Source organism: Panthera uncia, chromosome X, assembly GCF_023721935.1.
Source record: "Panthera uncia isolate 11264 chromosome X, Puncia_PCG_1.0, whole genome shotgun sequence".
Taxonomy (NCBI): Eukaryota; Metazoa; Chordata; class Mammalia; order Carnivora; family Felidae; genus Panthera; species Panthera uncia.
Window position 1 is genome coordinate 7,755,577 of NC_064817.1, and position 13,419 is coordinate 7,768,995.

Genomic DNA, 13,419 nt, shown 5'->3' on the forward strand with positions numbered 1-13,419 from the left:
ACTGAGAGAGAAAGCAAGCCAACCTGTACTTCTTTCCCAATGAGGATAATACAATATTGGCGATTAGCTGCAGAACAGGAGAGGCAGAATTCATTTGTAGCATGGTAAAAGTACCAGGGAGGCTGGTTTTTAACACAATTTCAGGAAGGATTTCCATTTCCATCAGAATCTAAAGGCAGAACTGTGAAGGTCTTCATCTGGGGCGGGGGGGGGGGGGGTCTGGACACAGACTGGGGAAGCCATAGATAGGATTTAAGTATCAGATGGATGCCTGGACTACATAGAAAACTTTTCAAAACTTCTCCCCTCCTAAGATTCTGTTTTGCTCCCAGACTTCTGAAGTCAATCTAGAAATGTTAACGCAAGTTACAGTTAGAATTCAAGGGGGGGCAAAAGCATCTGAATGTAGATGGTGTAACCACAATTTAGAGATGCTGCCTCGTTTGCCTGGAAAGATGTTGGCAGGATGAACCACGAAAAGAAGTCAGCTGGCTCTCACGTGGCCGTAGTGGTTTGAGGAGGTGAGAAAAACATCAGGCTTGAGGTGAGAAAGCAGCCTGCCGCTTACCAGCTAGAGAGGCAGGGCTGGACTGGGAGCCATCCAGTCGCCAACGTTCTACGTATTCTACAAAGTGACGGACGCGATGAAGCTCCTATGACGAGAGCGTGGGAATGAAGGTTATTACCCCTGGGCCTGTTGGCGTGTTGGGTTATAGCAAATCCACCTGTTGATCACCTGAGCCCTCTTCAATTGCCACGGTGGAAAGACCAAGCTTCACGGCATGCAGTAGGTGCAGAATACATACTTTTCACTAAAGTAATATTTTAATCCAAGTCCTACCTCCGTTGCCTGGACACATCTTCCATTTATTTAATCTTGTTCTCCTCAGCAACTTTTAGTACTTCCTATGTGCTGGGCACTTTGCAAGTAACTAAGTCATGAGGTCCTCACAAAAACCCCTGGAGGTTCATCAACTTTATCACCATCGGACAGACGAGGAAACTGAGGCAGAAATACGCTTTGTAATTTCCTTAAGGTTGCAAGGCAGAGCTGGGATCTGGACCCAGGCGGTGTGGTTCAGAGTCCAGCTCTAACCCACTCACTTCATTTCATCTCCGACTGAGCGTGGCTACCTCTTAATCAGAGTCTCAGTGTCCTCGCATACAAAATAAATGCTGATACGATCATCCCAGAGAATTGCTGTAATAACGAAAGATTGCTGAGCACTTCATAAATACTAATAGTTGTTTCACTTATCGTCATCATCAACACCTGTGAACTAAAATAAGCGCGCAGGGAATCCATTGGAAACTTCAATGTGAGTAGAGTGATACTTTGCCCAAAAGCCAGAAAACCAGGTAGCCCATTTCGGGATTTCTCTGGACCAAATTAGTAGCCAGAGCAGAGGCCTTGTTACAACAAAGCCCGAGGCAACGTGGCTGTTGTTACCTAAAGCTTCTGTTTCCCTTTCCCCACTTGGATTTAGGTCTCAGAGTATCAGCCTGCCTACTTTCTCAACCCCTGAGAGATGAAACTGTCAGCAGCGCAAGCACTGACCCAATGCTTATTCACACTTCGGCTCCTATAGGTGGTAGGGATTCACCTGTTTCGATGAGCTGTCCACGTATACAAAAACGAAAACGTGCCCTTTTCCTTGACCCGCGGGCCATCCGACTCAACTCACTTCCAGTTCCTCCACGGACATGACTATTCCGGGCTCAGCCTCTTCTTGGGTTCATCAGCACAACGCTTGATGGGTGGTCTCTCAAGCTGCTTTTAATGCTAATGGCTCCTGAAAAATCTTTGGCTACTTAATAGTTCTAGTGTGATATGGCTGGACAATTTTTCAAGATTATAGGTAGTTTTTAAAGTCCCTGTGTGTTGTGAAAAACAACCTTTTTAATCGCTTGCCTTCAAGGCCTAATAATCAGGACACAGAATCTCCACGGTAACCAATCTCAGAAAAATCCCAGCCTGGCTGTGGATTCTTCCATTGCGTCTCCAAGGACAGCATTTAATATACATTAGGCCTAGGCCAACTGCATGACTCTGCTCCTCATTTATGTTTATGTTTTCTTGAAAAGATGACATAGTAACAATGTTGGTATATTTTCTAAAAGCTATAAACACCATTCTTTTTTAATTAACATTAAAATTCACATACTGTAAAATTCATCCTTTTACAGTGCACAACTCGGCAATTTTTAGGGAATTCAACCAGGTTGTGCAACCATCACCTCTATCTAGTTCCAAAACCTTTTCAATATCCCAAAAAGAAACCCAGTAGCCATTGGCAGTCACTCCCCACCCCTCGCTACTGCCAGCCTCTGGCACCCACTAATCTATTTTCTGTCTGTCTAGATTTGCCTACTATGGACATTTCATATAAACAGAATCATATAATTATGTGGCCCTTTGTGACTAGCTTCTTTCACTTAGCATGTTTCCAAGATTCATCCATGTTGTACCATCTATCAGTACTTCATGCCTTTTTATTGCTGAATAATCTTGCATTGTAAGGGCGCCTGGGTGGCTCAGTCGGTTGAGCATCCGACTTCGGCTCAGGTCATGATCTCAAGGTCTGTGAGTTCGAGCCCCGCGTTGGGCTCTGTGCGGACAGCTCGGAGCCTGGGGCCTGCTTCGGATTCTGTGTCTCCCTCTCTCTCTGCCCCTCCCCCACTCATGCTCGCTCGCTCTCTCTCTCTCTCTCTCTCTGTCAAAAATAAATAAACATTAAAAAAAATTTTTTTTAAATCTTGCATTGTAGACCACACTTTGTTTATCCATTCATCTACTGATGGGCGCTTGGTTACTTCCACCATTTTGCCTATTATGAATGAATAATGATGCTATGAATATTCATGTACAAGTTTTTGCATGGACATACTTTCACTTCCCTTGGGTATGTGCCCTAGAGGTGGAAATACGGGGTCACGTGGGAACTCTATGTTTAATTTTTTGAGAAACTGCCAAACTTTTTCGAACCCGCTACACCATTATGCATTGGCACCAGGAGTGTGTAAGAGTTTCAAATTCTCGACATCCTTGCCAACACCTGTTATTATCCTCCTGATTCCAGTCATCCTAGTGGGTATGAAGTGGTGCGTCACTGTGGGTTGGGTTTGCATTTCCCTAATAGCTAATGAAAACATCATTCTTTACCTGCTAATGTAATGACTAATTTCATTTTTTCACACATTACATTCCGCCTCTTTTGCTGTATTGTAACACAGTTGCAATTATAGTCTCACTCTTCTTTTTCATAAGCAGTGGCCCAGAGAGGATGCCGTAAATTTTATTAGAACAATATGTCGTGCCCCCAAAGGTGCGTCTCCAGGATTTGGAAAACTGCTGCCAGAATACAGACTCCCTCTGCCATTGACTGGATTCTGATATGAAACACACTTTCCCTTGTGCAGACACCAGACTGGAAGAATCAGAATCCCACTACGGAAAAAGGAGTGCACAATTCTGCAAATCCTGATTCTGTCTCGACGTGTACCATACTCAAAGCTTATTTATTCAGAGGTGGCATCTGGTTGAGGCAAAATGTGGAAATGGAGCCTTCTCAGATATATATGGGACCAGGTAACCAAAAGCAAAGTAAGAAGAGATATCTCTGCAGAAATATGTACATTAAATAATAAAATCTGGGGGTGCCTGGGTGGCTCGGTCGGTTAAGCATCCGACTTCAGCTCAGGTCATGATCTCAGAGTTCATGGGTTCGAGCCCCGTGTCGGCTCTGTGCTGACAGCTCAGAGCCTGGAGCCTGCTTCGGATTCTGTGTCTCCCTCTCTCTCTGCCTCTCCCTTGCTTGCATATTCTCTCTCTCTCTCTCTCTCTCTCTCTCTCAAAAATAAACATTAAAAAAATTTAATGATAAAATCTGTATCATGAATCTCAAAGACCAGTTAGACTTACTCTCAGCCATGTCTCACTCTCATACTCCATTCCAGTTGGATTTCTCGAAGCTCCTGAAGCATACTATGTCCCTTCTGAACTACAGGCTGTCCCTTCCAGCCAGCGTGCCGCCTGCCTTCCTTTTTGTTTGGCAAAAGCCTCCTCATCCACTGGTTTCAGTGTAAACATCCCAGACTCCCTTGGTCCTTGTATCAGTTTCCTATAGCCGCTGTAACAAATTAACGCAAACACTGCAGCTTGAAACAACACACAGTTATGGTTCTGGAGGCCAGAAGTCCCACTGGACTAAGATAAAGATGTTGGCAGGGCTGAGATCCTTCTGAAGGCTCTAGGGGAAAATCTATTTCCTGGCCTTTTTCAGCTTCTAGGGGCTGCTCCATTCCTTGGCACATGACTCCTTCCTCCATTTTCAAAGCCAGCAGTATAGCATCTTCAAAACCAATTTGTCCCTCCCCTTCCTCCCTCTCTTCCTCTATCCCGCCGTCCGTCCTTCCCTCTCTCACTCATTCTGTCCCCATATCTGCTTCTCTGACTCGAACCCACCTGCCTCCCTCTTGCAACATTTCTTGTAATGACACTGACTCACCCAGGTAATTGAAGATCACCCCCCACCTCATGATCCTTAACTGTTAACTGAATCACATCTGCACAGGCCCTTTTGCCATGCAAGGTAGCATATCCATGGGTTCTGGGAACTGGGATGTGGATGTTTGGGGGGCCAGTGTTCTGTCTACAGTAGTCCTCCGGTGGTAACGCCACAGCATTCTGAACAGTATAGGGACCTATTTATTTGAAAGTATTGTTTTCATAAAAGGCTAAGCACCTTGTGGGGTCACACCTGTTTGTTTCATGTACATCCCCCACGTCAAGTGCATAGCCGGTATTCGATAAATATTTGATGACTGGCTGGGTGGCCACTTTAGCTTCCATGGACCAGAGTTCCCTGGGAAGGGGAGGAAGGAAGCTAAGATTATACTGTAAAAGGCTTTGAAATGACTGCCTTAAGCAGTTTGGATTTCATTCTGTACATACGGAGTCCCAGCAAAGATTTTGCTCAGGAAGTTAACGTGATTACAATGTGTCTTTGGAGTAAAAGGCCCATAAGTGAGATGGGAAGAGGGACAAAGCGAAGGCGGGTGGCTACCCAGGAGGACACAGCCACTGAGGACCCAGACTAGGCAGCAGCAATGGGAAGGAACCGCCGGAGAGAGACGTAGGAACTGGGATACATTCCACTTCAAATCCTTTTTAGAACGGAGCAGATGAGAAGTGAACACCAGGGGACTGGACGCCTTCTCTGAGAAGACGGGAGAGCCGGAGGCGTCTGCAACCTGGTAAAAGCACGTGGGCAGAGGAAGAGTGGCGCCCGCCAGAACCCGCACTGTGGGCAGTGAACCCGGCTCCGAGGAAGGGGGCTGAGCTGCTGGGCTTCGGACACGTGGAATGTGAGGAGTCCAGCTGACGCTGTGAGCACATGTCCGGGAAGAAATCAGAAACGTCAGCAACTCAAACACAAGACTAGAGCCAGACATGGTTACGAGTGTCCCCGAGAGGGGTGATGGCTCAAGTGGCAAGAGTGAATGAGATCATCACGGGAGAATGATTTGAAGGAAAAACACAGGACCATGGAGATGGGCGAACAAAGGCAAGCACAGAGACAGAAGAGCAGGAAGAGACACTGGAGATGGACAGGCAGCAACTGAGACTCGGTGGTGGGGACGCGGAGGGGGGGGGGGGAGGGGAAGTGCTGTGGGTTCTGCTCAGAAGTCTAGCCAGAGGAAGTCGAAGAAGAAGATCGCAGTACCCTCGAGAGAACCGTTTCAGTAAGTAATAAGCATAGAAAAGAGATTGCCAAGGTGTAAGGTGCTTGTGGCCGCTGACTTTTTCCAGAAATTTAGCAGTTTATATTGAGATTCCAGAAGAATTTCCGGGTAGCTCTGCCCTTAGCGTGTCTGAATTTGAGCTTAATCCTTGCAGTCTGTCTCTTGAGCTCCTTCCTGGGTGTAAAAATCCCTCTTTCCCACCCTCAGATCTCGAAATTCTGGTGAAAGCTCAATTCCCAGGCATCTGAGGAGTTACCTTCACATTATTTTCTATTTAAGTTCAGAATTTCTTTAGAGATGAATTCTAGCAGAGGGATACTCAGAGAGAGCATATAAAAGCTGAGTAATTGTTTTCCTAATTTATAAATTCTTCTGGCATGCTGATTTCAGACCTAATTCCTTGTAAAATGCCCTTTGTCACTTTCATGTCTGAAGCCATCTTACTCGAATTACTTCCTCTTTGGTGACATCAGTGAGCCTCTATTTTTAATCACAATATTCATCTCTCCCCACGTTTTAAATTTTAATGCCAGTTTCCATCATTATATATTTACCACTCAATTTTTCCCTACACATATTTGTACACATATATGCCCCATATTTTTTTCCTTTCCTCAATACCTTTTGGAAAGGGTTTTTTTTTTTTTCCAATTCAGAACCTTGGTTGACATATAGCAGAAAAGAAGAAGAAAAGGACAGAGACTGCAGGCAGACACGTGAGAGAAAATAGTACTGGAAAGCAGAACCCAGGACTCCGTTTCTTATATAAAGCAGCACATTACACAGGGTACCTCAACTTCAGTGCTACTGCAATTTTGAGCAGGATAATTCTTTGTTGTGGCGGGCTATCCTCCATGTTTCAGGACGATCAGCAGCATCACTGACCTCTACCCACTAGGTGCCAGTAGCAACCCCCCGCCCCAGCTCTGCAGCCAAAAATGCTGCCAGCTATCGCCAAGTGTGCTCAGGGCGCAAACTCAGCCACAGGGGAGAACCACTAGCCTATAGAGACCAACCTAGCAGCGGTTCAACAATGCAAGAAAATGATTTGCTAAAATGGCAAAGTAAGAAATACAGAAGTATTATGTTTATATGCCAACTCCCATCTGTTTGAAGGATGCTTGCCATGGTCTCCCCATGCCTGCCTCCTCTGAATATCTGCCCCGCTGCATGTTTCACTCTAAGGCATCGTCCCCCACCCCCACTCCCAGACACCGGAGGGATCTCTCTAAAACACGTCTGATCATGTCACACCCTCGTGCTAAAAAATCACCAGTTTCCCCCATTCTCTACCACAGGGTTTCTCCACCTGGGCACTCCCAACACTGAGGGCCAGAGAATTCTTTGCTGTGGAGCTGCCCTGTACATTGTAGAACAATCAGCAGCATCTCTGGCTTCTCCCTGACTAGAAGCCAGTGGTACCTCCTCCAGTAGTAAACAGAATAATGTCCCACGGGAGATGTCCACGCCCTAGTCTCTGGAACCTGTGAATATGTTAGGTTACATGGCAAAGGGGAATTAAAGGTTGCTAATCGGGGCGCCTGGGTGGCTCCGTCGGTTAAGGGTCCGACTTCAGCTCAGGTCATGATCTCGCGGTTCGTGGGTTCGAGCCCCGCGTCTGGCTCTGTGGTGACAGCTCGGAGCCTGGAGACTGCTTCGGATTCTGTGTCTCCCTCTCTCTCTGCCCCTCCCCTGCTCGCACTCTGTCTCTGTCTCTCTCAAAGATAAATTTTTTTAAAAAGTTTAAAAAAAGTTTAAAAAAATAAATAAAAATAAAGGCTGCTCATCAACTGATCTTAAAATAATGAGATTAGCCTGGATTATCCAGGTGAACCCACTGCAACCACAACGGTCCTTAAGAGAGTCAGAGGGAGAAATGACCATGGAAGAGAGTCAAAGAGATACAACAAGGCTGGCTTTGAATATGGAAGACGGAGGCCACTGCAAAAGCAAAGGAAACAGACCCTAGAGCATTCAGAAAGAACACAGTCCTGCCAACAACATGACTTTAGCCCCGTGAGACCCATTTCAGACTTCTGACCTCCAGAACTATAAGGTAGTAAACTTATGTGGCTCTAAGCCACTAAGTCTGGGGTAATTTGTTCTGGCAGCAATAGGAAACTAATGTATGACCACCCCCAGCTGTGACAACCAAAACTGTCTTCAGACATTGCCAAATGTCCCCTGGGGACAGAGTCACCTCCAGGTCGAGAACCACCACTCCACAAAACGTTGAGCCCAAACTCCTGAGAGGTGCACAGTGGGCCTCTTCATAAGGAAGGCTACCCAAACTTTTGACTTCACGTACTTTGACCTCTCTGTAGATTTAATGACAAGAGGTGCTTTGGAGGGCGGGCCACACGCTTTGGCCCTCGTGCCATTTGCATCCATGCCCATAGCTAGTTATTATCCCCCAAATGTGTGTGTGGTTTCTGGTCTCATTAGGTTACTGTACAGACAGCCAGGTGGTTGCCACACACATTAATCCCCAGAGCTCCCAACCTCCTCCTCCAACAAATGCTGCACTCGAGCCCCTGTGAGCCCTCTTGGGTGGACACTCTGGCATCACCAACACCTCTGCGCCTTTGCATGTCCACTCCTTTCTCTTTCATCAAAGGACCACCTCCCTTCTTCTTCTAAATGCTAGGCATCCTTGAAGATCAAGTTCAAGTGCTCTCTGCACAGTGACGCCTTCCAAAATTCCCCAGAGCACAATGGCACATCACCCCCCACACCGCCCCGTCCCTCATTGTGCTGACCCTTCTGCACTGTACCTACTGGTCAACTCCTCTGTCCTCCTCACTAGACCGTGGGCTCCTTAAGCGCCAACACCATTTGGCAGCCTCCCTGCATTTCCGGTGCCTAGAGAAATCGTGTGCTCAAGACGTGCTTATGGCACAAATGAAGAAAAGAAGTCATGGATAGAGAGAGATCATTTTACTTCTGGATTATCAAAGCTGGCAAACTCCAAGTCAGCAATGAGCATAATCCCGGCTCTGATCCATGAGAATTAGGAGAATTCCAGGGTTGGAAGGAGACCTTACTCCTTTGTCTGAGAGCAGAATCAGGGACAGAGTTTGACCTCTAAGAATACAAGTTGAGAAGCGTTATACCAACTGTGCGTCACGACGCACGGTTTATCCCTTTGTTTACTCAGTAGGCACTCTACCTCACACGCCCATGAATCCGATTTTGTTTAAGCGATCCTGAAACACATAGTAAGGAAATATTAATAGAGTTGTAACTGACTTTGTTTAATACCTCCTGCTTTTAGGCCATAAAATGGTCATTTGGGAGCTGTGAGTGAGTACAAGGCATAGAGCTGCAGGCATTTATGAGAGTCTTGGGAGCGGGGGGCCACTGTGTGAACAATTTAGTTGAAAACCAGAGAATCTGATCAAAGAACTAAGCAGAAACAAATGTGATCCATCACTGGCTAAATCTGAACGAAGGTGAATTGTCAGGTTTGGCTATGGATTCAGGGGAAGAGAAACAGAATAGTTGAACAAACCATAAGACGCATGCATGACTCAAGAGAGATCCACCTGGTTTGGAATTGGACAAAAGCCCCAGGGAAACTTTGTGCCAGCTGAAACACTTCTGTGGGCACAGGCAGCTGGCTTGACGTGCTACATTCAACTCACGGGTGCAGTGGTTCTCAACTAGAGCGATTTTGGCCCCCAGGGAACATTCGGCAGTGTCTGTAGACACGTGTCATTGTCACACTGGTAAAGAAGAGTGCTCCTGGCATCTAGTGGGTAGAGGCCCAGGATGCTACTAAACATCCCACAATGCACAGGGCAGCCTCTCCCACAAAGAATCATTTGGCCACAACTGTGAATAGTGCCGAGGCTGAGAAACCCAGGGTAACCAGGAAAAGCACAAGAACCAAAATGCTCTTCTAGAGTCCACTTTAAGTAACCTTGCAAGATGTCCATTTGTTGGACTTTTGACATTATTGATACAGATTCTCTTTTAGGAGAAAGGATCCAGCTTGTTGGCAAGTGAGGACAAGCAGCGCTCAACTGGATGAATTTCCTTGGTTGTTTGAGAAGATTCCAGGGCATTAAACCTTTGAAAGGTAACCTAGGCCATTAAATTCCAGACCCAGGGGTTATGATAGGATATGTGGGCCTCTACTAAACAAAACCAGCCTTGAACCTTCATTCCACTCCTTGTCTGCCTCAAGAACAAAGAAATTACACACACACACACACACACACACACACACACACACACATTTTATGAGAAAATGTTGCTTTTGCGCTAGATGGCTACATGCTAAGTTTTAACCATTGCAAAGAGGAAAATCATGGTAGATGACCTTGCAGACTGCCCAAATACTGCATAGAACAGTCAGAAGCCACCAGTATCGCTGCAATTCAGATACTTGTCCATTGATTATGAGATTTCAGTGACTAAGAAGATAATTTCTAACCGGCCATGATCATCTACACTAGAATACCTTTGGGTCATAACAGCAGCAGCATCTGTGTATTCCAGGTATGTACAGTTGTTAAGAAAAGCAGAGACATTCTCAACGAGGCCGTTGGGTTTAAACGTGAACGTCGGTGGCTATCGAATCCAAGAACTTGGCTTGCCTTCGCATTTCTCCCTCCTCTCAGTTCACACAGATTATACTGATAATGCATACTTCTTTTTTTTTTTTAATGTTTATTTATTTTTGAGACAGAGAGAGACAGAGCATGAACGGGGGAGGGTCAGAGAGAGAGGGAGACACAGAACCCGAAGCAGGCTCCAGGCTCTGAGCTGTCAGCACAGAGCCCGACGCGGGGCTTGAACCCACAGTCCGTGAGATCATGACCTGAGCCGAAGTCGGAAGCTCAACCGACTGAGCCACCCAGGCGCCCCTGCGTACTTCTGATATATAGTGCGAATTCAGCCCCTTCTAAAGACCAAGAGAAATTCAACATCCAGATTTTTCATACTCTTTCGAATGCTGAGTTTCCTGGTTTGGAGAGGATCTCTTGTTCTCTGGCTTGACTTTTCTCTCCACTACCTATCTTCCTCAAGAAAATAGGCAGAACAGTCAGCAATGTTTGTTAGTTTTTGTAGTCCATACTCAACATCCAAACCCAACAGCAAGTTACCTTGACATCATAACTAATACTGTATTCATATATGATACTAATATTTCTGATTAATACTGCTGATTTTTCTCAGGCGGTCCATTAAAAGCCAAAATTTCATAGTTATCTCATGTTAACAGAGGGAGGTATGATCTTGGATGCTATTTTCAAACTGTTTTTCTTGGTTGTGTTCCCTTTATTTAGTCCAAATCTCTAGCAATTACATGGTATTTCATTTCATTTCTGTAATTCTAACCGCACTTTAAAATATTTAATTACAACTGATGGAATCTCCTTTTCCTTATGGAAACAGATCCAAGGCAAATCTATAGAATTTGTGAACTGAAAGAGACCAGAGTTGCTCATTTCTAAAACAACTACTATTTATTCTCTAAAAGCATGTTGCTTTCCAAGTACCCAGCAACCACAGTTTCCCAAGAACTCTGTTCTCCATTCTTCTTTCCAGACAGCAAACATTTCAAAGGTACCAAATAGCTCCCTCTGAGTTCCCTATTTATTAAGGATTCCTGATTCACATATATTTCACGAACTACTAGTTGTCCTTAGTGCAACTGGGGCATGTTTCCATGGTATTTCATAGCCTGAAGCAGAGATTCTTTTTCTCCTAGATTAAACTAGTACTCGCTAGCATAGTTTTCTGAAATTAGATCTTTAGGGAGAAGAAAAGATCCAAACTAGAGAATTCTAGTAGTTACTCCCTACACCACCCAAACACACACACCTCCACACATAATCAACAACACCGTCCAGAATGTTTCTGAATTCTCCGTAGAACAACCAGATGGCAGACATATTTCAAAATACATTACATCCGATCCTTACAAGAGCATAGGAATTAGATCATTTGAGTTCAGAAAAACACCCACATTGGATGAAGGGATAAGATGACCCTTGGAGATCGCCTGCAGCACAAACAGGAAAGCAGAACATCGTATCTCCCTCCAGTTCCCACCACTACTCCAAAGTGGAGCCAAGAAGTCCTAATAAGACACACATGGGTGGCCACTAGGGACGTCCCATTTCCAGGCATCATTTAATCGGCGAAAGAACAGCCACACGGTGGAAACCTCTCAGCGGGCCCCTGGCTCTGTAAGCGTTAACGGCATTAAACAACTGCCCAGGTGTCCAGCCTTGGGCCGTGAGAACGCGCAGCACCGGACCCTACCTACCTCGGACTTCCACACAACGTAGGGGTGGCTGTGGCTGTTGGGGGGGGACTGGAACTTTCTCTGCTGGAGCCACCTCCGGGGAGAAGCGAAGATGCCATTGGGGCCACCCCCCGAGGAGCAGAGGATGGCGCTGCGGCCACTGCCGGGCCCGGCCAGGACTGAGGGCAGGTCCCAGGCCATGCTCTTCTTGAGGCCGCCGCGACCCAGAGGGACCTCATAGTCAAAGTGGAAGCTGCCAGACGGCGACTTCTCCTGAGGGGTGCTGGGCGTGGAGTGGGATGAGCAGAGGGGTCTAGGGGGCGGGAGTCGGCTGGCCCGGGGGTGTGGGCCCCGAGGAGAGGACGCCGAGCGCGGGCTGAGACCCTCGGCCGGGGGCAGCGCGGAGCACAGGCGGCCCCCGGTGGCCCCCCGCGAGCTGCCCTCCACGCCCGCCTCGCCCCCACAGCCGCCGATCAGGGCCGGGTCCAAGCTGCGGGTCTGGCGCAGCTTCCTCTTGGAGAAGCCCTTGGCCGAGGCCGCGCCGCCCGAGGCCGGCGAGGAGCAGGAGAAGACACTGTGGAGTAGGCTCTGCGCGGACATCTCGGCGGGACTGTGCTTGAGGGCCACCCTCTTCCCGCTCTCGGGACGCTGGCGATTTGGAGCCGGGAAAGGAAGGGGACTCAGGCTAGGCTGACAGGCGGGGCTGGCCCGAGGCTCGCCGAGGGCTGGGGAGGGCAGTGCCCGGCTCACGCGCCGCCAGCGCGCTCCAAGTGCCCCAGCGGGTGCAGAAGCAGAAGATCCATCGCCAGCCTTCTAGGAAAAGAGGTCGGGTGGCCTCCTGCGGCCGCTAGGACCTTCCCCCCTGAGCCCGAGTCGCGAATGCGGGGAGGAAGAGAAGGAGGAAGGTCAGGCGCTCGCTGGAGTCCCAACTCCAGCCCACCAGCGCCACTCCCCCTTCCCAGCCGAGGCAGGAGAGGCCGCGCTGCTCCCGCTCGCTGGCTCCTCCGGACAGCCTCGAAGTCTCCAGCAAGCTCCTCCTCGCGCCCTAAGGACTGTCCCGAGGGCTGGGGAGGAGGCCTCCTGGGCGTGCGCCCAGGGCGCGCGCCGCGAGGGGGACTTCCTCCGGCTCCGGTGTTGGGCGCCCGAGCCGCGCCTGGGCTGCACCGCTGCTGTGTCCCGGGCCCTGAAGCTGCGCGGCTGGCCTCCACTTGGCTGTTGCGCCCACTCCTCCGACTGGCTAGGTGCAAGTGTGTCTCCAAACTCCAGGTTCCCGCGAGGTGCTAGCCCTGCTACGAAGTGGGGACCCAGAGCGCGCTGTGCCTAGGGCCTCCCAAGGGCTGAGTGGCCACGGGCGGGAGAGAATTCCTGGCTGCGCTCAGGGAGCTAAGGAGAGAGCCCTAGGGGCGAGCGCCCAA

General features: G+C 48.2%; 1 protein-coding gene across 1 annotated transcript in view; it reads right to left on the reverse strand.

The window, feature by feature from the left end:
• ARHGAP6 (Rho GTPase activating protein 6) overlaps positions 1-12,722 on the reverse strand; it is a 449,480-nt gene extending 436,758 nt beyond the window's left edge. The window contains exon 1 of the mRNA XM_049643417.1: positions 12,026-12,722. Within this exon, the coding sequence (XP_049499374.1) occupies positions 12,026-12,604 (579 nt within the window). The 5' untranslated portion in view covers positions 12,605-12,722. The remainder of the gene's footprint in view (positions 1-12,025) is intronic.
• Between the last annotated feature and the right edge of the window lie 697 nt (positions 12,723-13,419).